The following is a 26,463-nucleotide window of genomic DNA, read 5'->3' as shown; positions in this document are numbered from 1 at the left end:
AAAAATGCTATTTAAAAATGTATCAACTGGTATTTTTAAAATTAATTAAATAATTTAGTATCAAATGTTGGTGAAAAATATTTGGCAATTATTAGTGATATTTTATATTTATGAAATTGGTTACTTATATAGCTACTACCCAACTATTTCAATTGTAACACATAATTCTATAATCGAGAAATATTAATTTGTAAGATGAAATTTGTCTACACACATTGATTAATACAGATTTAAAAATTGATGACAGTGTTTATAACATGACAGTATTTAAGTTGCACAATAATAAGTCATTGACACTGTATTATAAAACAAATTATCTTACTTTAAAAAATGAATATCCCTTTTTTAAATAGTTGATTGGTTGTTTTTTAGTTTTATTAAAAATATCAATGTATAGTATAAATTTAAAAAGTGCTTCAGTTTATAAGGAAAACATGTTTTCTAAATGAATTTATGTGTGATTTCTTTTTAATGTAATCGTTCTAAACTTTTGTTTATTTTTTATTTATTTATTTATTTATTTTTTTTTTTGAATTTTCAGAAGAGATTCAGCCCTCCCTCCATATCGCCCACCAATTTTGGAATGTGGAACTAAATGTAAATATATATGGAATATTTTCTAAAATTTTATTTTTTAGATTCATTTGAAGTTTTATTGCTTTATTAATTTTAGAATAGGAGTTTCAACTATATAGAGATATTATAAATAAATATTCCAAATTTGCAGGGTTGTTGAAAGTATACAAGATAACTTAAGAATTAGAATTACCATTAGAAAGTAAAAATAAGAGTTGGAAGTTTGAATTCAACACAGTCATGAATGTTCAGCCTAAAGTGAGAATAAAAAAATGAAAGGAGGGAAAAAAAAAAAATTTTCAAACAAGCAAATCTTCAGTCTTTTAAAACTTCACATCAAACATGGACCCAAATTGAACACTTCTGACTGCTTTGAATTTTAACCTTCAACTGTTATTTTTGATTTCCAATGAGTAACAATGTTATCCTTTTTTTTTTTTTTTTTTTTTTTTTTTTTTTTTTAATAATAGCTCTGCAAAGTTGGAATGTTCATTTAGGAACAACTGTACTGCATAATAAATAGATTTGATTTGGAAATATAGGAGTTATCAAGGAAGCATAATATTCTAATTTAGTTAGTTGTTCCTTAGAATTTTAATTAATAATAAAATTTTGATCAATAAAAGTATTTCCAAAAGTTAAATTTTGTTCATATGCAAAGCATTTCATCTTGTACAATATTAAATAATTTCTTATTTTAATAAATGTGTTATACAAAAATATAATAAAACCTTGTTGAAACCATAAGAGATAAATAATGATAAATCTTTAATAATAGAATTTGTAAACAAATTTTCATTAAATAATTTTATAGCCAATTCCTTTTCTAACTAATACTTGTTTTAAATCCATTAATTTAATTATTTTTCTTAATAATGAAAATATATATTAAAATTTTATAAATTTAAACATCTAAATAGCATGATTAACATTATTGATATAAAGGTTTCTTACATTTTAATCATATCTTCAGGGGTTATTTGACTTTTTTTTAAAAAACATTTTTATCAATTGTTATGCAAAATTTCTGTGTAATTTAAAATATATTTTAAAAAATTAATTCATTTACGTTTTGTTACCTATCTTGTTAAAAAAGATGGTTTATTTGTATGCATGCATTTTTAAATATTCAGTATTTTATGCATATTTAAAAAATAGTCATTTTTGTTACATTTTAGTTATTTCTTTTGATGGAAAAAATGTGCGGAAGTTTATAGCTGAAGCATTGAGAGAAATTTTAGGTATACTATCATTTCTGTTGTAATTCTGATTTTTATTTTTGATCTATTTTGAAGTAATTGCCTCTTGCTGATGTAATGGAGTATTTTCTATCAGGAAATGGCTGATAGAAGATTCTCTATATTTAGAATCAAGATATAAATGGAGTTTGATACATTTTTTTTATAATATTTAGACCAAATCTTGAAAATGATATGGATAGTGTTATTTTATCCATTAGAAAGAAAAATATATTCTGAAAATTTCTTGGGAGAGAAAATAAAGATAAGCTATGCTGTAAATTAGTTCTACCTATACCTTTATTTCTTTTTAACCTTTCTGTTTTGCAGTAAAAATATCATTGCATGATATTTTTAATAGCAATTTTTAGCAATAGCAATTTTTTTCTAGTTTTGTTTCTGCATGCTATTTTGGCATTTTCTGTTTATATTGGACAGATATGATATTATGATTTATTTTTATTATTCTGTTGTGTAACTATTAAGATTTTAATACAAATATCAGTTTTCCAAGTTAAGAATATGCCTTTAACCTATTATTGGTGTGCATCATCTTTTTTGGATGCATTATTATTTGTCCTTTCCTGTGCATATTTAAACTTAAAATTATTGCCACTTTAACTGCAATACTACCTATTTAGTTTGATGACATAAAAAGGAGGAAGAAAACCCCTGTTTTGCAATCATTAATAAACATTTCTGTCTTTTATTTATTATTATCATTATGGATAAACATAGCATCTCATACTCATGTCATTTATGAAAAAAATATCAGAATTCTTCATTATTGATTATAAAATTGAGTTTTATCATTCTGTTTTAAAATTTGGAAAATTTAAGTTAGGTGTTGGTCAATTAACAATATGCTGCAGAATTCCAATTTTGATTCGCATAATTTTGAGTATTTTACGCCAAAGTACTTTTCAGTCAAATAATAATTAATCTTTATTTAATTATACAGTTGATTAATTTTCAATTTCTTCTGTTATGTGACTTATCATTTATGTAAGCAGTTATTCTTCAGACATTATATAAATGTTAATTTCGTATGCCATTTCATTATTTGGATATATTTTTACATTATTTAAAATGTAAGAATTAATTTAGTTGATTAAGTCTCATTAAAGGCTTCTTTTGCATTAGAATCTTAATTATAACATAACAGATTTTTTTTTATCACCAAAGTTTATAAAGTATGTGACACTTTCATTACAACTACTTTAATTTCCAACTATGTGAATATTTTTTCTTTCTGATGTCCATCTGTCATCATCTTGCATATATGATAATTTAGTTCTCATTATAACAATCACCATAATGTCTTCTTCCATTATAGTGTTCATTTTCTATAGTGCTACAAGATCCTCACATAATATTTTTGATATTTGTTTCTCTGTACTCGGACCCAAGCATTATCACTTTTTATATTTTCTTCGTCCTTTCAAATAATTAATATATTTATTTTCTTTTAAAGAAATTACACTACTGTTTTTATTATCTTCTATTCATATAGCACTAAAAGAGCTTGATAATGTTGCTGCATACCTTTATAACATGCCTCAACCTATTGGTTTCAAAAATTGGTTTCTTTTTGAAGATTGGTGAATATTTACTGTTTGCCCCTTTCCATTTTGAAAGTATTCTGCATTATAGTAACAACTAATAATTCATACTGAGTAATTTACTGATGTCATAAATAATAAATAATATACCTCTATAAAAATAAATAAAACATTAATTAAACAGTAACAAAGTATAATGTTGTGCCAATTGCTTATTCTAGATTCTCCAGTCTATTAGTATGTATAACACTTCATCCCTACTTTTGAAACATGGTATTTTATCTACGTAGCTAATCTTTCTAGTGCAAGTTGTTAAAAAGCTGCAGTTTAATTTTTGTAATATAAAGTTACCATTTTTACTTTTTTGCATGCAGAAAGAATATATTCTAATATATAAGACATAACCTTCAGATTTTTATGAATTTCTATATTTGAAACCTTCCCAAATCTAAAAAACACATTTTTAGAATTATGTCTGTATATGGACATAATTAAAAAATGCTTTGAATTGACTGGATGGAATTTGGTTTTTACCTTAAATTTGTAGATTGTTTTTAAAAATATGAACAAAATCCATTCACAGGAAAATACTGACATAGCTAGTTAATACATTAGCTACAAAACATAAAGAACTTAATGGATGCAGTTTAGTACACAGGTTTGACATCTAAATTGTTGATCTATATCATATTTTGAATAATATTCATAAAAGTTTAGACTGACCATAAATTTACTTGAGGTGCAATAATTCAAAAATGCAATGACATACATAAATGAAATTTAAAATTTGATCAGGTTTCTGAAATTATTGTTCTGTATCAAATTTTGATTCCAATTTATAGAAAAAAAATTGTGCACAGTTGCTATTCTTTTCTATTCTAAAAGTACAAAACATTCTTAAAAAAAAATAAATTATAATTATAAAAATCTGTGTACTTACGGAATTTACAATATTGCTCATGTCCCACTTTTTGTACCAACTCCTTTTAGGCAGTATGCAAAAAAAGTTTCAGAAGGGCTACTATTTTCTTTTTAATGCCAAAAAATATTTATATAAATCTTATTTGTTGTTTTTCTTATTCTTTGCAGCGCACATAACTGAATTTTGTGAAGATGATACCAAATCCCTTTTTTCCATTATTAAGGTAAATTACTGATGAAATATTAAATTATTTATAAAACAAAGGATCTAAAATCTGATAATTTTTTAAATGAATTTTGAATTAAATTATAATACATCAAATTTCGATTTCTTAATGAAAATATATTTTATATGTAATATCTTAATCTAAAATTTAAGTAACAATTTTTTGATTTGCTTATCATTTTAAAAATTTACAGGTATTTTTAGGAAGTATTTTGTATATTTGTCTTGAAATATGTTATGGTATTTTCTTTCTTTAAAATAATTTAGCTATATCAATGTCTGTTATTCAACTGGGGAATCGAGAAAGAGGAATTTGATGCTAGATGGAAATCATTCTCTATGATCAAAAGTATCATGGAAAACAAGGTAATTTTTATTAGAGTTATTTTAATGAACTGTTTCACTTTTGTAATGATTTATAAATAAATTAAAATTGACCTATTAAGAGTAATTATTTAAATAAAACAAATTCATTGATGCTCTTTAAATAATTTTTTTTTAATTGCATGTTTCTCTCTGGAAAATGGAAATATTTGATATTTTTCTTTTCACTTTTTTACTAATGCATCAATATTATAAATAAGTTCACTGGCTTTAAAAGTTTACTGAAATGTATTCATTCTCACTTTTATTTGGTTTTGTTTATTTTAAATGTAATTTTATTTGAAGATAATTTGTTCCTCAGGTTATATTTTCTGCTTATTCCTCATAAATTGATGACCAAATTTGGTTTTTAAAAATAGCATTGTTAAACACTTTGGTCATTCATTTTGTTAAAAGATCATTAATTTCTTGACTTTCTCATATATGAAATATGCAATGAGGAGGAATACTGTCATATAAACACTTGACCTTCAAATTTGATAAATTTTCATATTTCAAACTGTTGCAAAGTAAGAAAAAAAAAAAAACCCAGAATTTTTAAAATTACGCCTATATGTAAAAAGGATAATTTTAAAATGTTTTGAGCTAGATGAATGAAATTTGATTTTTACACCAAATTCTTTGGGTATCTGAAATATAAATCAGTATCAAGTTTTAAACCAAAAATGATTGAGAAATTAACCATCTATTGATCTGTGCTTTCTTGTAATAACTCAAAAAATTGGGTAAGTGATCTTGTTTTTGAAATTGTAATTGTATTTTAAATTTTGGTTACATTCAATAATAGAAAAAGCATCCAAAATGGATACTTGGTATTCATTTCTCTACTACAAAGTACGAAATGTTCATGTTTGAGGTTTTGAAGATAAATATTTGAGCATTTACAGTTTTGCTTAGACCCATCTTATTCATCCAGTGGACAAAGGATATTACAGAGAATATGCGAGAAAGATTTGGCAAGACTTGTTCGGGTTTCATAACGTTTTATATCCTTGTAAAGCTTTTTAAAATTATTGAAAAGAATGAAATACATTCATTTTGAATTCAAGTACAAATTGAAATACATTCATTACTTTTTAAATTAAAATATTATTGATTTTAACAATTTTTTTAGAAACTCAATTCTTGACTTTCCTTTAATTCATTGATGAAATCGGATTTCAGTTGGATAAGTTATATTTTCTAATTGATTATACTGTTTTATATTTAATTCTTTTTATTACAGCTCTATGGTCAAAAGAAGCATATTCGGTCTCTCTTAATTGATCGTATTCTGTTGCAACATGAGGTAAGCATTGAAGTTTTTACTCAATTTTTCCTATAAATTTATATATTTCAAATCTTAATATAATTACATTCTTTGCATTTTTTTTTCAGCTTAGAATGAGTGAAAGATATAAATTGTATTTCACTAATATGCATCAGCTGCTAATGAAAGATCTTTTAAATTTATCTACAAGTCATTATAGTGAGGTAAGTGGATATTAAACTTCATTTAGAAGATTCAACATTTGGAGTTTTACTCTCTCATATTATATGTTTAAATTGCTTTAATTTAGTAGGTGTGTTTCTGGATCTAAAAAGGATCTTTATGAATATAATTTTAAAAAGCATATATTTTAAAAAGCATATAACCTGTTTTCAGGAGCTTAATTTCAAGTTAGGTTAATTCATTTTATAATTTTTTTAAAAAATATTTTTGTTCTTAATTATTTTTCTGAAATCTTAAGAATACTTTATAAATGAATATTTGAGAAAATAAGCTTATAAATGTGAGTTATCTGACAGATTAATTGATTAGGTAGACTGATTAATAATATTAATTGTGTACATTACTGTCTTGACATATGTTATATCAATCAATATAAATGCATTTTTTTCTCTTGTCACAATTTATTAGAAGCAATTTTATACTCCCATATTAAGAAAAGATCCTAATTCAATTAAACATTTTAAATAATAATTTAGACTACTTGTTTCTGATGTGCATTCAGTGTGGTCTGTAAATTAAAATTGCTAAATCTAAATTTCTTTTATTATTGAATTTTTTATGAATAGGTATATGGTTTCATGAAATGTTTTTTTATGTCTTTGTAGGTTCGAAAGCGTGCTCAAAGTGTCCTTCAGAATTGTTTATTGCATAATGGTTCTGCTTACAAAACTATCTTGCCAGACATTTTAGAAAACTTGCGTAAGGATCCTATGACATGTCATGAGGAATTTAAGGTTTGTTTTACTAAATGAAGGTCAATTTAGTAATGCTATATAAAGTTTAGTGAACACAATATTTTAGAGGATATCTAAGAAAATAGTACCAACAAACGATATCTCAAATTATCCATATAACATTTTGTTGTGCTTATATGAATGTATTGATTTGAGCTCAGTCAGGCAAAATATCATAACAATTTTTTACAACAATCAATGAAAGTTTGATATTGTTTTAAACTAAATAAATACAGGTGTTTGAAGAATACATGAAATATCAGATTAGATTATAAACCTGTGTAGAAAAATAATAAAAATTGGTCAGCTGAATCCTTTCATAATATTATGGTGAAGGATACTTTATTAAAATTCCTCAATGTGTAAAATATATTAGAACTAATTCATATTAAGTGCAATTTAATATACAAAATGGCAAAAAAAAAAACTTCATATAACTTCAATGTTCTGAGGAATACAAGAACTTCTTGGTCGCCCTGTTGGTCAAATTTTTTATCGTGTGATTTGATGGAATGGAATCATGACATCTTAAGTTGTAAAAATGTTGGGACTCCCCCATCATAGCTTCCAAACTATCACTGTTTTTTATAAAACATTTTTATGATGAATGCAAGCTGTTGCCTTTTCGCTAATCCAAGGTTACTAAAATGGCAAAGTGTTTACCTGCTCAAGGCCACTATCCCACAGTTCTGCCACGTGCTCATGGCTGCCACTATGCATTTAAAAAATCCCGCCTAATTTTCTTTTTTGTCACCTTATATATACTTTAAATTTCAATCATTAAATACTTTTTTAATAATATTATCTAATGTTTTTTTTTTTCTTTTTTGTGAAAAAACAGTGAAAGATACTGAAATTAAATTTATGTATTGATTTTGTGTTATAATCTTTAGTATTAAATTGTTATAAGTTTTCTTTGAATTACTTTTTATTTATATGCTGATAAAAAAAAAGTGATCTTGAATTTTTTTCAATATTTCAGGGAATCTTGTATGTGATTTTAGGACACAAGCATAACAATTTATTGAAAATGTATGACTGGGAATCAATCAGTCAGTTGTTACCTGCCATTGTTTCATCCCAACATTCAGAAAAACAATCTATCATCAAACTGCTGGATGCAATTTCTATCTTCTTACAAAAGCATCTGCCATATTATCAAATAAAATTAGAAGTAAAGTTTTTACCTTACTTTTTTCAATTATAACAATATTCCAATATAATGAGTTCCGTTTTATACAATGTACAAGACCAACAAAAAACACCTGAGTTATTTCCAACTTTGGATATAAATATATATATAAATTTTAAGTGTTGCATAAAATGAGATTATTTTGATGTAGATAGCTCAGTGACTTTTTCAATGTGCTTTTAAGCTTAATAAAATACAGGATTATCACACCATCAGGAGAACAAGGAATTTAAAAAATTGTCTTAAAAAAATGGGCAAAAGGCAGTGGCATTTGAAAATTTTTATTAAAACAGTGAAAATACAGGGAATTTTCTTTCCCATATTAAAGAATGCTGATCTCTAATCATTGCAAGAATTAAAGTTCATAGTCATAGCTTCTAAACATGAAAGAAAAAAAATAACATTTGTGATTGTGTGATGCTTAAACTCGTCCCTTTCTCTCTCTCCCCTTTTTTTCTGTATTGATCATTCCAGTTTCGATCTGCAAGACAATTGTTCCCTTTACATGAGATTCCCGAATTGCAGCTAATGAGCATGCGCGAGACTTCAGTAAATCCGTGAAAGAACAGAATACATTTCTCTGGCAGGATTAGCTACGGTGAATCTACGAAAGCAGCTTGGTGGTATTTAATCAAACATATTTGAGTTTATTGAATGGTTTGTTCATTATTTGAAAAGCTATGAGCTTATTCACAGTAGATTAAAGAATTTTTTAAAAAACATTGAGCTGCTTAAAATCGGTATTTAATATGAATTGAACGAGAAAAAAAAAATCAGTTCATATTTTGCTGAATGGATTTGATAAGTTCCAAAAAATCCATTTATTGCATATGTAATCCATTTATTGCTTTGTAAGAATATAATAAACCTAAGTAATATGAGAAAATAGGCACTTAATAATCATGCCAAAAGAGGAAAAAATACAAGACTGAGTGCCAGTTCAAAAGAGTTGTCATTGATGAACTTAGTATTTGAAACAAATATAGGAAAAAATGACACGTCAAATTTGAAAATGGCTAATTTAATGTCCGAAAATAAACGAATTTCGAAATTTTTAGTTCAAGAACATTAATTTAAAACTGAATTTTTTGGGATGTTCTTTACATTGTTGTGTTACGTTCATCCTTTAATGCATTCTGTGATATATATTCGCTGAAAGTGTAATAGCTAAAAAATGTATGTTAGGCTATGCAGAAATGTTTTACCTTATTTGCTACAGATTAAGTTCATTAATCCCATGAAACTAATCGTTTTAAAAAATCTGCAGAAATTGATGCCCAAATACTTGAACTGGCAAAAATGAATAAATATTTAAAAAAAAGTAATTTTGCTTTGTAACGTTTTTTTTTTATTATTATTATTATTTTTATCATAACAAAAAATTTATGTTTTATTTCTTTCAAGTTTTTAATTTTGTGGGACTTTTTTAGTTAAAGAGCAAGAGATTTAATATATTCCACCCTTAATATATAAATTTTGTCTTGCTAAATTCTAGATAACCAATAAAGATAAAATCCCCTTCCCCCTTCTTTTAACATGTTATTTTGAATTGTGTTAAATTGTTGCTTCCTTTCCTTGCTTTTTTCCATTCCATAAAACTACATGCCATTATAACTAACACATGAATGCTATTTGCACATTTCCTCATATCTTGAATATCTTCCTTGTATAAGGGAAAACATTTTTTTTTCTAGATTTCAGTGGCAACCCTAAAAATTGACCAAAGATTTAAACTATGCATTTGTGCCTATAAACTTGAAGAATTTAATAATATCAAATTATCTGTATAGTTAATTTGAGATTCTATGGGTAATTTGATTTTACATTACACATTAAGCTCAGTAAAGTAAAATAAAATTATGCTTAGTTGTTTTTGTTTTAAATACTAAAACGATATAGAAGCAAAATCACCAAAATTTACATATGGCATATATTTTTTTAAATTCTGAATATATATATATATTAAGGAAAATGTTTTTGGTTACATTCACTTAAATCAGTCTTTCCTTCCTAATTGGCTAATACATGTTGAGTATAACATTTAAAAAAATTTATCAGTCTTTCCTTCCTAATTGGCTAATACATGTTGAGTATAACATTTAAAAAAATTTATTTGTATAGAGCTGGTTTATCAAGTTACAATTTCATAATCATCTGAAATAATGCATATAATTTTCAAATGTTTCTGTTGCTGAAACACTATAGGTTTTAAATTTATAATTACTAGGTCATTGAATTGTCTGTTTCATTTTCAGATTGCTTGTTTAGATCTGCTTAAATAATAAGCTAAGCCAGAAGTTAATTTTTGTTTTTCCAGATCCCCAAGTCTTGTATAGATGTTGCAAAAGGTCTTTGGAACCAAAGTTCACCATTGCCTCTTTCACCTATTTTCAGTGATGAAACTGTTCAGAAATATTCAGAAGAATTGATACAAAAAAGCAATTTGAGGGAACAGTATGTTAACATTTTCTTTTGTTTAAAAAAGAGATTATTTAAAAATTAATGCCAGAGTTGCTATATTTTTAGTATGAGTAGACTGCACTAATATTTTTCATTTGATTTAAAATAACTATAATAGGTATCCTAGAAATTCAATTAATTTACATGTCAGTTTTAGAATTCCCGAAATTTTTTGCGATATTATGCATAGCATAGGAATTTACATATGTGTACAATGGTTAAACATTTTAATTTTCTTATCATTTGAACATTTGTATTCATGTAACTTTGAAAAGTTTATAGATGTTAGATATATTTATCTCATAAGGATTTTTATTTTGTTGAGAATGATTTTTTGAGACATAAGTTGATGAAAATAAATTTTATTAATCAGCATCAGAATGCAAATTACCTTTTAAATTCTTTTATTTGAATAATTGTTTTATTTCTGAGGTCTTTTTTAATTTAAAGTAAAATATATATATGTAGGACTGGGTGGGACAAAATGCCCATTCAATCCCATTTGGATCCGCGTCTAGGGTACCGATTTAAAAAAGAAGCAACGTTTAAAGAAAAACAGATAATTTATTTACAGTAAACAAAATTAAAAGGACATTAACAATTAGGACGGGACAGGTTATTTACATTAAAGTTAGAAGTAAAATATTTAGATGGCACCAAGGGCGAGGCCTAACAAGATGTCTACGCATAGCTAAACTATGTAACGCCGTTGCGTATTATGTACTCATCGTTATCGGACACGAAGAACCTTCTCTTCTCTCGAGCGAATGCAAACAGTTCACTTTTTACTCAAACTTATGGTCATGTGACTTAGCACTTTGGGTTAGTAGAGCCCATGGTGCCTTTGATTACAATACAATAAAACTAAATTGAATTGGATGCGTTCAGTGGGATGGTACTGGCCACTAATTAAGTCTACAACTCGGCCAATCCTGATAGAACGATGACCACATCGTTGTTTACATATTGGCACTCAAGATTGACATTAAATTCCACTCTGCCAAACTGTTATTAAAAGAAACAATTTCAGAAATTCACTTTAAATACGTTGATTCTTAATAGACAGGTAAGTTACACTAGTTGTAATAATTTGCTGAATACATCACTGGAAAAAAAATGTCTAAAATATAAATGCACAATTTAAGGGAAAGCAGTTTACATAATTGTCATAACTCAGACAGAAGTTCGCTACAAAAGGAAAATATAATGGACGGAACATGGAAAAAACATATGTGTATATTCATTGAAGCATAATTATGTTAGAAGAATATATAAATTTACATAAAAATGGAATATATTACGGAATAAAATAATTAACAATCACCCTGATTTCGTTTTATTCAACCTGGTAAGTAAAATTTCATCAAATCAGCTGACGACGTGGTCAGATTAGGACCTTCATGGTCGCTTATTTTCTCAACGTCGTACCTATCTCTCGGCTTTACTTTTATAATCTTAACTCCGTTTGGACTATGGTCCCAAAAATCTAGATCTTAGCTTTAGTCCAGTCCCGAATTCAGGTCGTTGAATGGCTACCAAATCCCCTTTCTGATATACTGGAGCTTTCTATCATAGTTCTTTTTATTTTGGGCCTGTATATTCTGAATGTTAGCTTTTGCGTCTTGCTGAAGTAGATCTCCCTGTTCTTATAATTCTTCCAACAGTAAGTCTCGTATTCGGAGATCTTCTTTATTCCAATTAAACTGTCAATTAACAGTTCAAAAGGTGTCCACTTGGTACTGTGGTTTGAGGTACTATTAAGGATTCTCTGTAGTCTGTGTGCATGCTTGTACCATTTTGTTGGGTCATCAATTGATAGTTTAGTTAAGACAGGTATGAGTGTGCGATGTACTCTTTCTACTTGGCCGTTTCTTAGAGGTACTCCTGTTGCTATTTGTAGATGTTTGATGTTCTCGTCGATACAATAGTCACTAAATGCTGATCCTCTATCAGTGATTTGTGTATCAGTATTGGTGATCTATCCTCTCTTTGGATTGCCAAACGTTTTCTGTTGTAGTCCTAGTTTGTCAAGTGCGTCTTTAGTAGAAGTAGATTTGACAGGGTAAGACAAGTAAATTTAGTAAATGCATCAATAATTGTTAGGATATATTGATATTTATTGTTCGTGGATGGCATAGGACCTATAAAATGGACATGATAGGTACTTAGTGGTATATCTTCGTTAGGAATAGGGTTTAAAAATTCTTCTTTCTTCCCGCTTTTTTTATTTGCTAATATACATGATACACAGTTCAAGATTACATTTTGTACTCGTTTGGTTAGGTTTGGAATAAAGAATTCTTGCATGATGATTTCTTCGGTCTTAGTTGTTGAGTGTCCTTTTTCATGAGCTAATTTGATTCATTCGTTTTGCATGTCTCTTGGAACATCTATTAATTCACGACCATTTTCATATTTGTGTAAGATTTCATTTATTTCGAAAAATTCATTATTAACACTGCGCTGATGGCTGATCTGAAATTTTGGATATTTTCATCCTCTTGCTGGGTTCCTTCCAATCTTGCTGTAATAGTTTCGTTTGATATTACCGCTACCGGATTTCTGCTTAGACCATCTACATGTTACTTTCTTTTGCCTGGTCGATGAATAATTTCGTAGTCAATTCTTCTAAAAGAAGTGCACATCCGGCTATTCGAGTGACTAAGTCCTTTTTATCCATAGTCTTTTGGAAAGCGGAACAGTCTGTCAAAATCTTGAAGTGATTACGTAAAAGGTAGGTGCGAAATTTCTTAAGTGCTGTGACAATGGCGAGGACTTCCAATTCGTAGCTACTATACTTTTCTTCCGCTGGAGAAGTTTTTTGAGACATGTATTGATTGGACAAGATGCAGTTTTTTTTTATCTTCGCCTTCTTGCAGTAAAATGGCTCGTTATCCATATTGACTTGCGTCCGTATGTAATTCTGTTTTTCATCCTTGTCGAAATATATTTAACATTGGACCTTCTGTTAATATTTTCTTGAGCTTTTCGAATGCTTCAAACTGAGGATGGTTAAACACAAATGGAGTATCCTTTCTAGTCAGGTCACTCAGTGGTTTTGCTGTCTTTGAATACTGGGGAATGAACTAGCCGGTTAGGCCTAGGAAACTTTGAACTTGTTAGGCCGTTGTCGGTAGTGGAAATTTTTTTTACCGCTAACGTTTTTGCTGTTGATGGACGAATTATCCTGTTTTCGACGATGTGGCCTAAAAACTCTTTCTTCTGCAGAAATTGACATTTTGGAAATTTTATTTCCAAGCTACTTCAAACACTTTAACTTTCCCTTCAATTTAGCCCTTCAATTTGGTCTTGAACTGGAATTGTTAAGTCGTCTATGTAGATTATCACAATGCCTTTTCGCATAAGTTATCTGAAAATACTGTACACATACCTCTGGAACACGCTAGGACTGGTACTCAAACCGAAAGGTACCTTGCTGAATTCGAATTGTCCGTCAGGAACTACAAAATATGTGAAGTGTTTACAGTTTTCGTTTACACCGACGTGAAAAAATCCATTCCTTAAATCAAGGGTAATGTATACTTTAGCTTCTTGGAATTTATTCAAAACGTCTTCTATTAATGGCAATGGGAAACGGTCTTCACGAGCTTTTTGTTTAATTTTCTATAATCGATTCATAACCTAGTAGTACCATCTTTCTTCTTTACTAATATGATTGGACTCGCGTACTCGGATGAGCGGGTTCTGATTATCTCTTGTTCTAACCATTCGTCGATTTTTTTATTCACTGCTTGATTCTCTGGAAATGAGTCTTCTTACAGGTTGGTAGACTGGAATTTCGTCCTTTAAAATAATTCTCATGGATACATCCGTAGTTTCAGTTTTTTCTGGCTTGTAACTGGAAATTAGTTCCGATAATTCTTTTCTTACTTCTGGACTAGAAATGCGCTCTATTTCGATTTCATCTTTTTGTCTTGCCTCATATAGCTGCGCATGCAAGAAAAATATTTTTACATTTTCTCTTCTTCGAAATTTAACATCTTCTTTGGCGAAGTCCAGTGAGGCTTGTTCTAAAATGTCTGATCCAATAATTGCCTGAAAATCTAAATATGACGTAGGCACCACATGCCATGTCAGAATATATTTTTGTCCATCTAATTCGATATCTTGCTGAAATGACCCTTTTATTTTGACTTCCGATTTTCCTAAACCAGATAATATAATCGTTTCTCTTGAAAGTACTGAAGATTTGTTTGCTAATATCTTCTCGGAGTAGTGTGACTTAACTACCAGTGTCGATTAATGCATAAAACGTTTTGCTTCTTAACGCTACTTTTCTTGTTCTCATTTTCTCTCGTGAAAGTTCAGAGCTAACTTGTACAATAGGCGTCAAAGGCTTGTTACTTTTCGTATTTTTGGGTCGTCGTGGACAATCTACGCCAAATTGTCCTAGTGTCTGACAGTAACAACAATTCACAGGTCTCCATGGGTTATTCTTCTCGACGCATGAGTTTCTATTTAGCTGCAAAGGTCTCTTCTCGAACTTTTTATTTCTATCCCGGAAATTCGCTGGTCTTCGTGGGTAATTCTGAAATTTATTTGCTCCTTGACCTTCATCTTTCCTTCTGAAGAATGGATTTGATGCTTTTGGTTTCAATGTCCTCCTGACATCGTCATACAGTTCGAATTTTCCCGCCAAATCAGCAGGTGAATATATGGGCGACCATTCATCAAGAAAGTGATTCTGAAACTCTGGTGGTGCCTTCCGTTTCATTTGGTCTGCGACGATAAGTTCACGTAACTTTTCGTAGGTGTCTATTTTCAGCCCTGTTATCCATCCATCAAAGTAAGTCTGCTATTCATGATAGAAATCTTGCCATGTTTTCTCTGGAGCTTTTCGATGTGAAAGAAACAACTGTCGAAGTTTCTCCGGTGACAACTTGAGTCTCTGTAACAACAGATTCTTCACATGGTCGTAATCGTTTGATTTTTCCTCAGGTTCTCGAGCAATTAAATGAGCAACCTCCAGATGAATTAATCCTAGTAGCTTCTGGACCCATTGCGCTTTTGGCAATAACATTAAATTGACATGGTGCTCAAATAGCTTTAAATTTAAACTTATGTCATCTTTCATGTAGAATCGGTGGAACATCTCTTGGGAAGTCTTATTTGTTATTGAAATATCTGCCGAGTTTTCATGATCAACATTTCTTTGAGCTTGAATTCTCAAGTTCGTGCTCACGTTCCTCCTTCCGCAATCGCTCTTCTCTTTCGTTTTGCTTTTATACTTCTGCTAGAAATCTGTCCTCAATGATACTATCTAACATCAGTTTGGCATCTTTCTCATCATAATCTTCGCTTTCCAAAATCAGATCTTTAATTTTGGGTTTCGTCAAGTCGGTTTCAACGGTTACGCCGAATTGTTTCGCGAGAGCTATTAAATCTTCTTTCTCGCCTTTAAGTAAGAAAGCCATTTTGAAAGAAAAAGGGACTTGGTGCTAAATCAAAGAACTGTATTAATTTTGAAAATTATCTAAATTTTTCACTGCTTTAGCGTGTCTAATTAAATGCCAAATTATATTAGTTTCGCTTCAAACTTGAAATAAAAAATTAATCTTTGGGTTATTTAAAACTTATTCCTAAAAACTATATCTTAAAATGCACAAATTATTTTTAAATACGGTTCCACTCTGAAATTAGAGATACAAAAAATGACATTGATAATGACTTTCAAAAGAATACTACTGATAATAAAACAACTGTAAAGCAGGAAAGCCCAAATTACATCAAAATATTAGTAAAATTCAAAATTAAATCAAAATATAAGTAAAAGTCAAAAATATTGTTCGAATTTAAACTGAAAATAAATAATCTTCAATGTTGATATATATAACAAATATTTTTATCAACAATTCATCTGGTTTCTTTACTTCAAAATGCTATTGGAATGAATAGAATATAAAATGCTTTATTATAAAACCATGAGTAACTTCCAGCAATACATTTCAAATAGTATGATTATCGGATATTTCATTTGAAATCACAAGCAACAAAAAATAAAAAAATTCTTTCGTTAATATTTATTCATACAGCTAGGAAAAGTTATTTGTATATCAGTTAAGTTTCTTTCTACACGATATATATATATATATATACACTTTCGTTTCGTTTTTAATGATTATAGCATAAGATAATATACACAAATATTAAGAAAAAAGATTTAATACAAGTGGAAAAGTTAACTTGAACTCTGTAATCCTCCGGCGCGCCACTCAAGGTCATTGCCTAGTCGTTGATTCTTTTTAATATCAATCGATAGGAAAACGGAATAGTGCACATAAATTTTCAAGAAACAAGTTAAATTCAGAACTCAGAAATAATATTTTTTCAATAAAATTAAAATAATAACTTTCAATTATTCAATAGTTTACTTAAAATTAATTTCACTACGTTTATTATAGAATAGATTCTTCAAAAACAAAACTGAAATCTGTTACTATATATATCAAACACATTCATGAAGCTGAAATTTTTATAAACAACAGTTATCAATGGATTCAAATAAATGGATCAATATATTGTTACATATATTTAAATAAAAAGAACTGGAGAGCGTCAATAGATTACTTTCAGGACAGACTATTCAATTCTGGAACGTAGACAAAATATTCCAGAAGTACTTACGCGAATCTTGCTCAGTAGCGGTATGCGACGGCACAATATTTTAAATTTTACTTGGCGGTGCACGCTTATTTTCGATAATTTTTTTCACTGATGATGTTTTTGAGATATAGGAACACACATTCTTCCGTTGCACAAGTGGGAACCCTTCCGTTGTATACTTAATTTGAAGAGGAGACTGGAGTTTTCTTTAACGATGATTTCCAGATACCCGGGGCCGTGCCCCCAAGTTTGTAGATCTGGGTGGGACAAAATGCCCATTCAATCCCATTTGGATCAGTGTCTAGGGTACCGATTTAAAAAAGAAGCAACGTTTAAAGAAAAACAGATAATTTATTTACAGTAAACAAAATTAAAAGGACATTAACAATTAGGACGGGAAAGGTTATTTACATTAAAATTAGAAGTAAAATATTTAGATAGCACCAAGGGCGAAGCTTAACAAAATGTCTGCCCATAGCTAAACTATGTAACGCCTTTGCGTATTAAGTACTCATCGTTATCGGACATGAAGAATCCTCTCTCCTTGTCTTCTCTCGAGCGAATGCAAACAGTTCGCTTTTTACTCATACTTATGGTCTTGTGACTTAGCACTTTCGGTTAGTAGAACCCATGGTGCCATCTATTACAATACAATAAAACTAAATTAAATTGGATGCGTTCAGTGGAATGGTACTGGCCACTAATTAAATCTCTACATATATGTTTAATTCCTTTTTGTAAAAATTCCTTTGTTTAATTCCTTAGGTGTAAAAAAGATCATTCTTATTTTATATTTGTTTGTAATTGAGCTCTTGTAGATTATTTTTTATATGCATATCAGAAAATAATCATTCTTTGAGTTATCTAAATTGTAGATATATTTCTTTGTGGAGATACTCAGATGTTTACTTAAAATGTTAATTATGCCAAAAATGAATTAAAATCATATACTTGCAATGATGGCAATCATGCTATTTCAGAAGTCATTAATAAACTAGCGGGAATGATCCTCACAAAGCATTCTTACATACTCTCTAATAAATTTTTCACGCCAGAAAATGCCTTACATGGCCCTGGCATATAATAGTTATAAAATTTTGATTTTTGGTTTGCATTTAGTATTATTGGAGAATCTTTCGTGTAATACATGGCGATTAATTCTGGGTGGGCATTAGCAATATCCAAAAGCCGAATTTGTGTTTTAGACATATTTTTCTCTACTTATTGAAACAAAAATTTGCCATATTGCATTTACTTATTTCTAAAAATACAGACTGAGAGACAATCAACTTGTTATTGGATTTGGCTCATAATTTGACAGATATCTACATTATAAATGTTAAATCTGTGCAATGATTCTTATCTCGCTTTGTTTTGTAATTATTGTGTTAACTTATATTCGAACAGCTGGATAGACAAATTTTCTCGCAACAGCTTTTACACAAAATTTGATAGAAATCTGCAAATTTGGTATAAAGACGATATGCCAATTTTCAACTGTGCTAGTTCAAAGCATTTTTGAGTTATTTTTGTCACAGGAAGGTAGATGGACATTTTCAAAAATTGTGTTTATTGAACTCAGGGAGATCTGAAATGTGGAGATGCGTCAAAATCTTGTATTCAAATTTTTTGATAATTACTGTACTTTCTCAGTGCTTTTTTTTATTTTTTTTTATGAGATAGTAAAGCCGGCGTCCTTGCATAGGGGTAGCGCATCTTCCCCGTGATCTGGGTGTCCCGGGTTCGAATCCCGGTTCAAGCATGGTTGTTTTTCCATCTGTGTTCTATCCGTGAGGTGTGTGAATGTGCCCCCCTGTAAAAAGAGGTTGTGCAAGCGAATATGTGAGTTTCATCTTCATATGAGCTAGAAGTCAAACTTGTGTCCTCGGGTGCTCAGGGGTCTTTACCCTCAGAAGCTACTGCACCCCCTTTCCGTGGTAACGCGAACACGACATCATGAGATAGTAAAAAGTGATGTTATTATATTTTTTAAATTCAGTTTTCAAATATAATTAATCCTTTTACTGATGTAATTGCCATGTGATATTATATACTTGGTGCAGTATAATTATAATGAATAATATCATGATAAAAAGCTTAAAAACCATTATCTAAATAATGCTGCATTCCCCATTTCTGGAAGGAAGCAAAATTTTAATCCTGAAATATGTTTAATGTATAATTTAAAATGTACGTACAGTCAAACCTTATGAAAGCAAATTCCAAGGGACCATCAAAATTAATTTGTCTTTAGTTTGTATTAACAGTAACATAGAAGAAAGTGGAAAATGGGGGGGGGGCATACAATACAGAATCATAGAAATCAGTTAATGAAAACGTACTGCAATTTCATATTTCAAATTTAAAATATTGCATTATAGACGTTTGCACATATTTTTATCATGAAATTCTTTAAAATACTTGATTATCAGTGCAATTTATGTATATAGAGAAATTTTCCTATCCAAGTAAACAACAATGAACAGTATCTAAAGTGATTGTTGCTTCCAACAAAAAATGAGTATGCTTACTCATTTGGTTTCATTATTAGATTCTGAATCATTTTCTTCTTCCTTATCATTTTGTTATTTGTTGAATCAATAATAATAGAATCACTGAATTCTTGTGATGTAAAGGTATCATCATCATCATCTATATTCACATAATTCTCAACTATTACATTTGGACAACTATTTCTCTTGCTTGAATTTTTTTAAAAACCTAATAAATTAATTAATTTCACTTAAATTAACTTCTCAGCATCAGCATTTTCTGGAATTAAAAAACCAGCTTGTTTAAAGGAGTTTTTTATTGTCTTTGGAATTACTGCTTTCTTTGCATTCCTTGTAATTGTTGGAGCATCCAACATTGAAAAGGTATGTTTTTATCAAATAAAGTGATTTCTCTTTTTATCATCTCTTTCTGATAATGTTGCCTTGATCTCAAGGCTGCTTTGTTTGGAGGCAGAAAGACCATCTTAATCACTTTTAATCCTGATGCATCTTTATGGGCAGCACAATTTTCCAAAATTGTGCAGATTTTCCAATTTCAGTCGATTTAGTTTCCTTATTATTTTTCCCAGCTATTCCTAAAAATTAATTCTGTCATCCAGGATTATTGTTTTATTATTTTTTGAGTCAATCTTTCTTTGTTACATTTGCCACTAGAACATTTTTGTCTACAAATATGTAGGATATATTCTGGAAGAGCCTTAAAAAAAGCCCACTTTCATCAACATTGTAAATATCACATGGCTTGTATTTTATCATAAGTGGTGGTATATTATTCTTTAGAAAAATGTTTTACCTTTTAGGTTGATACTATTTTCTTACATACAAAATCTACCAATCTTTAAATTATTGTAGCCATCCAGATGAAGCTTGAAAATCTTCCATGCTTAAGGCATCTGCAAAAAAGGGGGGAGAAAACGTCCCTCCCCCAATAAGGCCACAATAACCTGGTGGTAAAGTCTTGACTTCAGAACCCGAGGGTTTCAAGTTCGAGCCCTGATTCCACCTAAGAACCATCTGTAAGTGGGTTTGGTGCACGTTAAATCCGTCCGGCAAATGGTCACCCTCTGATATGGCGTGGAAGTTTGGAGGCGGAGGTGCCACAGTTCAAAATTGCGAGATCTGTTCCAAAATAGCCCTAGTGTTGCTTTAAAACGGGATCGTTAATGTAACTCCCCCCCCCCCAAATAATTCTTGAGTTAACACCCTGTTTATATTCCGAGCTTTATTTATCCACTTATTTAAAGCAATTTCCATCTCTTCAATCTTTGGTAATCAGATTCTTTTCCTCTTGGGCTTAAATTTATTTAAAACACAAACCATCTAGATTTTGTAATAGTTCTTTAAAACAATATGCTTCTTGGAATGCCATCTTTTGCAGTGATATTTTCTTAATTCCATCATCAACACCGTTTAAAATTGACTGCTTTTCTTTTAAACTTAAAGATTTCTTCAGTCTGTCATTTCGTTTTTCTCTTAATCTGCATGTGCAATACTAAACAAACAAATGTCATCTTACTTAACCCATGCAGAACCCTAGTTAATGGAATTGATAAAAGATTTTTCAGGAAAAGTTTGCTATTTGAAAAACACGAATCTTTAAAACTATTTCTGTCATCAAATACTTGCATTAAAATGGGGGGGGTGGAAATGATTCGATCATTCAGATTTGCCATCTGTTTAGTACATTTTGCTCATGATTTAATATTTTGTTCGTCCTACAGCAAAAATTTGTTTGTCTTAACTGAAAATCTGCACTAACCGAATTCATCTTAAACAAATATTTTAATCTATTTGTGGAGGGATTATGAATTTAGTTAATGATAATTTGTCTTAAACAAACTTAGCTAAACATAATTTGATTGTATGTGATAATTATTTGGATGTTGTTAAGTAGCAATAAGTTAAGATTTATTCAAATAAAATGAAGCAATTAATGAGCTAAAAGTGCAGTTTAGAATTGGCTTCCAAAAGATTCTTTGGTACTTAAAATAACCCCAGGATATTTTTTCAGTGGCAAATCAGTATCTTTATGCCTTTATTCTTTTCCTTATGATAAATTAATCTTGTGAAAATAATAAAATATATAATTGAGGAGTAATAATTTGGGATGCTGATCCTAGATGAAATGGGGTTTTGTTATTACCTTTGTTTAAAGAGGTAAATTTCTGAATTCAATAGGGCAAAATAAATGATAATGTGTAATTAACACTATCTTTTATTCTGATGTTCAATAAATGTTATGCATGTTTAAGCATTTGGGATTTCTTTCAGTTGCCTATTTCAGAAAAAATAATTGTCAAATCCCTCCATGAAAATTTTAAATATAATTGCTACATTTTGGCATTATATTTGGAAGAAATTTTTTAAAAATTATTTCATATTATCTTTTTGGCAGACCTTGATTCTGTGAAGCTATCTTGCCTACTGCTTGTTTACTACTCAGAACAGGAGTTTTCATTTGAGTTAAAAGATGCTGTTAGTGAAAATTTAGAAAAGAAATTATCAGTTGAATTAATCTGTTCTCATGTCTTTCTTTTCTGTAAAATAATTCTTAGGATTTCTCTGTCTATAAGTGAATTCTTTCAGGTTATCATTTCAAGTGTGTATGTGTGAACTCCTTGAATTTAAGTGTTTGTGTGAATTCTTTTTATCTGTTGGAAATTTTTAAATATATGTTTCTCTTTATCATGAATTTAATACAGTTTCTCCTGAAAATATTTAAAAACTGTTAAAAATTTTATTTTTTTTATAGGAAATGTTTTTTATATAAATTATTCTTATTTTAGAAAATATGTTAAGCTGGTTCTGAACTTGATAGATGTCATGAAACAAGGCAGTTTGTAAGTATGCATTTTGTTAACCTAAGTTGTTAATCAAAAAAAAAAAAAGTAATGGCTTTTAAATACACATACTGTTAATTTCCTCTAAATATGTTTTCACTGGTGTATGCAAAAACTTGTGTGTGTGTGTGTGTGTGTGTGTGTGTGTGTGTGTGTGTGTGTGTGTGTGTGTGTGTGTGTGTGTTTACATATTATCCATATTTTCTAATATATTTCTACAACTAATATAATGTAATAAAAGCATGCGGCTGCAAGATTTGAAATTTCAAAGATAATACTTATATTTAGGACTAATTTTTTTATTTTGTTCTTTTACACATGATAGCTGATTCAATGTGTTTTTATCCAGTGTAATTGAGCTAAATCTTATTTTTGATGAATTTTATTTATTACTTTCCTTATTTTAAACAAAATTCTTAAAATCCTTATTATCTTACTGAATTATAACTACTGTAGATACTGATTTAAGTTTTAATATAATTGCTGTGGATTTTGATTAAAGTACTAATATGCTTCACATAACATTTTATGAAGTTCTTATTTAAAAATATCTAACTTTTACCTTCTCTTTGGTGTATTAATTGAAGATTTTAGCTTGTATGTTGATTTCTGTGTTCCATTATGGTTAATATCTTAGGATTTTTATTGAAAATATGTCCTGATTTTTTAAATTTTTTTTAGGCATTGGAGAAATTACCACCTTGCTTTTACCATTCTGTCAATTTTAATGAGACCAGATGTTCGAATACCTGCTGAGGGCGTTGAACTGTTTGTGTCTCATCTTGTACATGACACACTAGCTATACGAAAAGTAATTCTAATTCTACATGATTTTAATTGCAGTTTTTTATAATATTGTGCAATTTTTGTAAAATTCTTTTTCTTTAAAATAGACTTATTACATTTATTTCCTGCTAGATATTTTGAAAAATTTTCTCATGCATATCCTTGAAAAGTTTTTTTAAGCTATGTAAACTTGAAGTACTTTTTAAAAAAACTGAGAAATTAGTGATTAAATATTGCAGTTTTAGGTTGTGTCATACAAATATATTGCATAAGATTAATTAATTTTAGTTCAATTGAAGTTATATAAACATATATTTTTATTTCAGTTTTGCTACTAATATCATTCTACAAATGGCATTGTAGTTCTTTTAGATTTGAAGTTAAGAAAATAATACGAAAAGCCTAATTAATTACACTTGTTAAAGAAACATAATTTGATCTTTGAAGAATTCATTTCTCTTTCTATTTTATTGTTTTACATATGTAATTCAGTTGTAAGTAATTTGTTTCCTTATTATGCACGTTGCTGACGTTGCATATTGATGTTACATATATAAGATTTCTTATAAGAAACTGACAATATAGAATATGAAAAATACTTTTTTTGATTTTTCTTACTAAGCATTTATTAGGTGGAGGTAAAATTGTTTCAGGCTATTTTATAAAAAGACATATAAGAGCTTTTTTCATTTTCATATTTGCGGACATTATTTTTAATCTAATGAGCATAATATTAATTGCATTTTAAACATACTTTATTGTGTGCTTTTTTAGCTTGCTATACAAGGTTTGACCTGCATTCTTAAACAGCATAAACGAAAACATCCCAAGGTTCAGATTGATCCTACTGTACAAAATCCTAAAAATACTGAATTGCATCCGTTAATGCCTAAAGTGAATGATATGCCTGATAATTTTTGGCTACAATACAACAGTGCCAATCATCCCAATACTGAAGGAAATTGGAATTCAAGATATTTTGTTCACAAAACCCATTGGGGTTTTTACACATGGCCAAAGTATGTTTTTAAAAATGTTTCCATTAATTAAGCTTTTTAGGCTGTAGGGTCTTGCATTAATTGTTTTAGAAGATTAAAGAAAGTTCAAGATTTTTCATTTATTAAATATTAAAAATAAAAATAACAAGCTAATTTGATATGAAATCATTAGTAGTTAGATTGAAGTAGTTCATTCATATATTTCTTGTCAAAACTGCATGGCAAATTTGAAGGCCATAAGAAAAGTAGCTGTTTTTAGGCTTTTTTATGTCTTCCTTATATGATTGTTTTAATTAATTCTATCCTTTAGAGAAAAAAGTTGTTATTTTTCATTATTAATTTTTTTGTTTACTGTTTGTATAACTACTGTGCATACAGATTTTGTCATTTGTGAACTGGATCAGAATGCATAGTGTCATGAAAAATGTGTAAATTTGAAAACCATTTTTTTAGCACCTTAAATGTGCTTAATTTTGTAAAGTGGTCCTTAAAAAGTGCTTAACTTTCTCAAGAAGTGCAAAGAAAACTTTTTGACACCAAATTATTAAGATAATACTTAATGACTTTTCCCACTCCCTCTTCAGCAATGTGCATTGCTATTTGATTATTGAAAATTTTGGAAAGGTTATCCCAAAAGTAAAGTACAAAATGCATATTATGTCATACCTCTTGTGACTTGGAAAAACATTCAAACTTCAGCAGAATTCAAAGATAGTGAAGAATTTGTTTTATTTTTTCCTAATAAATCTACATTTAACCTTTTTATGTGTTAATGAAAAATATGCAGATGGTCCGATGATTGGAAAAGAAGAATACAGTAGGATGAATTTGATGTGCCAGAAAGATATATCGAACATGCTCTAAAAACACTTACTGTGAAGCCTCTCTTGTCTGTTACACATTCGGTCATTGTTTTTGTCCATATATTGTCTGGGGAATAATCTCTTGAACAACCTACGTAAATGAATTTTACTGTTTTATATTGAATTGCAATTTATAGCTATGTGTAATTATGTTAGTGGATTTCGAAAAATATAGTACAATGAAATTTTAACTTGAAGCCATAGGTTTTCATTTGTCTTGATTTTTTATTTTTTGAATGTCCCCATTCATTTGAAAATTTTTATTTATTGAACCAGTATTGACAAATTTTAGTTTTTGTATGTATGAAAAAAAACTAAAACTAATTCTGGTACTTGAAATTTTTTAAAAATAAAAAGTTCTTCAAAGCTTTTATTTTGTAGTTTCCAGATTCTATCATTTTTATAAAGATTTTTGAGTTTTTTCTTTTTGTAACTTTTACAGACTTTTTTCTTCTTTTGTTTTCCAATCAAATCTCTCTATACATATAGAAGTTTGTCTTGATTGACAGAGCAACATGCAGCACAATTGCAGGTAGAAATGTGAAATTTGGCAGAAAGTTACCTCTTGGGTATTAGAGGTCTACTAAGAATGGATTTTTCAGGATTTCAATTAGAAAGTTAATTACAAAATAAAAACAGAATTTTGACACATTTCTGCCTTAACATTAAAACTTATTATCGCAGACCACTTTAAAAGTTTACTTTTTACTTATACCAATTTTGTTTAAATGGGTGCATTTTTTTAAAAATTTTAGTAATTTTTGGAAAATTAGTTTTGGACACAGTTTGTAACAATGATTTTTATTGTAATGAAATTTAAAATAATTTAATTTTTTAAATTTCCTCATGGAATGAAGGCTTCTTGGAATAATTAAGTCATATTAGACGTGTTAACATTGTGATAGAAAAAAAATGCTTTCTTTTCAGTAATTTAAAATTCAAAATTTTAAATCAGTTCACTGAATAAGATTCTCCATTTGTTGAGTATTCTTAAATTTTAAGACAATAAGATATATTATCTCATGCTAGCTTCAGAAAATGCTTTTTAAAAAAT

General features: G+C 28.8%; 1 protein-coding gene across 1 annotated transcript in view; it reads left to right on the top strand.

Annotated features, from left to right (window-relative positions):
* LOC129975109 (proteasome activator complex subunit 4-like) overlaps window positions 1-26,463 on the top strand; it is a 68,942-nt gene that overhangs the window by 26,675 nt on the left and 15,804 nt on the right. Inside the window, exons 21-32 of the mRNA XM_056088043.1 lie at window positions 542-597; window positions 1,755-1,817; window positions 4,466-4,521; window positions 4,791-4,889; window positions 6,133-6,195; window positions 6,285-6,380; window positions 7,005-7,133; window positions 8,116-8,307; window positions 10,643-10,779; window positions 22,709-22,762; window positions 23,444-23,573; window positions 24,323-24,567. Of these exons, the coding sequence (XP_055944018.1) occupies window positions 542-597; window positions 1,755-1,817; window positions 4,466-4,521; window positions 4,791-4,889; window positions 6,133-6,195; window positions 6,285-6,380; window positions 7,005-7,133; window positions 8,116-8,307; window positions 10,643-10,779; window positions 22,709-22,762; window positions 23,444-23,573; window positions 24,323-24,567 (1,320 nt within the window). The remainder of the gene's footprint in view (window positions 1-541; window positions 598-1,754; window positions 1,818-4,465; window positions 4,522-4,790; window positions 4,890-6,132; window positions 6,196-6,284; window positions 6,381-7,004; window positions 7,134-8,115; window positions 8,308-10,642; window positions 10,780-22,708; window positions 22,763-23,443; window positions 23,574-24,322; window positions 24,568-26,463) is intronic.

The sequence above is a fragment of the Argiope bruennichi genome, chromosome 7 (genome assembly GCF_947563725.1).
Source record: "Argiope bruennichi chromosome 7, qqArgBrue1.1, whole genome shotgun sequence".
In the NCBI taxonomy this organism is placed as follows: domain Eukaryota; kingdom Metazoa; phylum Arthropoda; class Arachnida; order Araneae; family Araneidae; genus Argiope; species Argiope bruennichi.
This window is presented reverse-complemented; position numbering and strand designations above follow the sequence as displayed.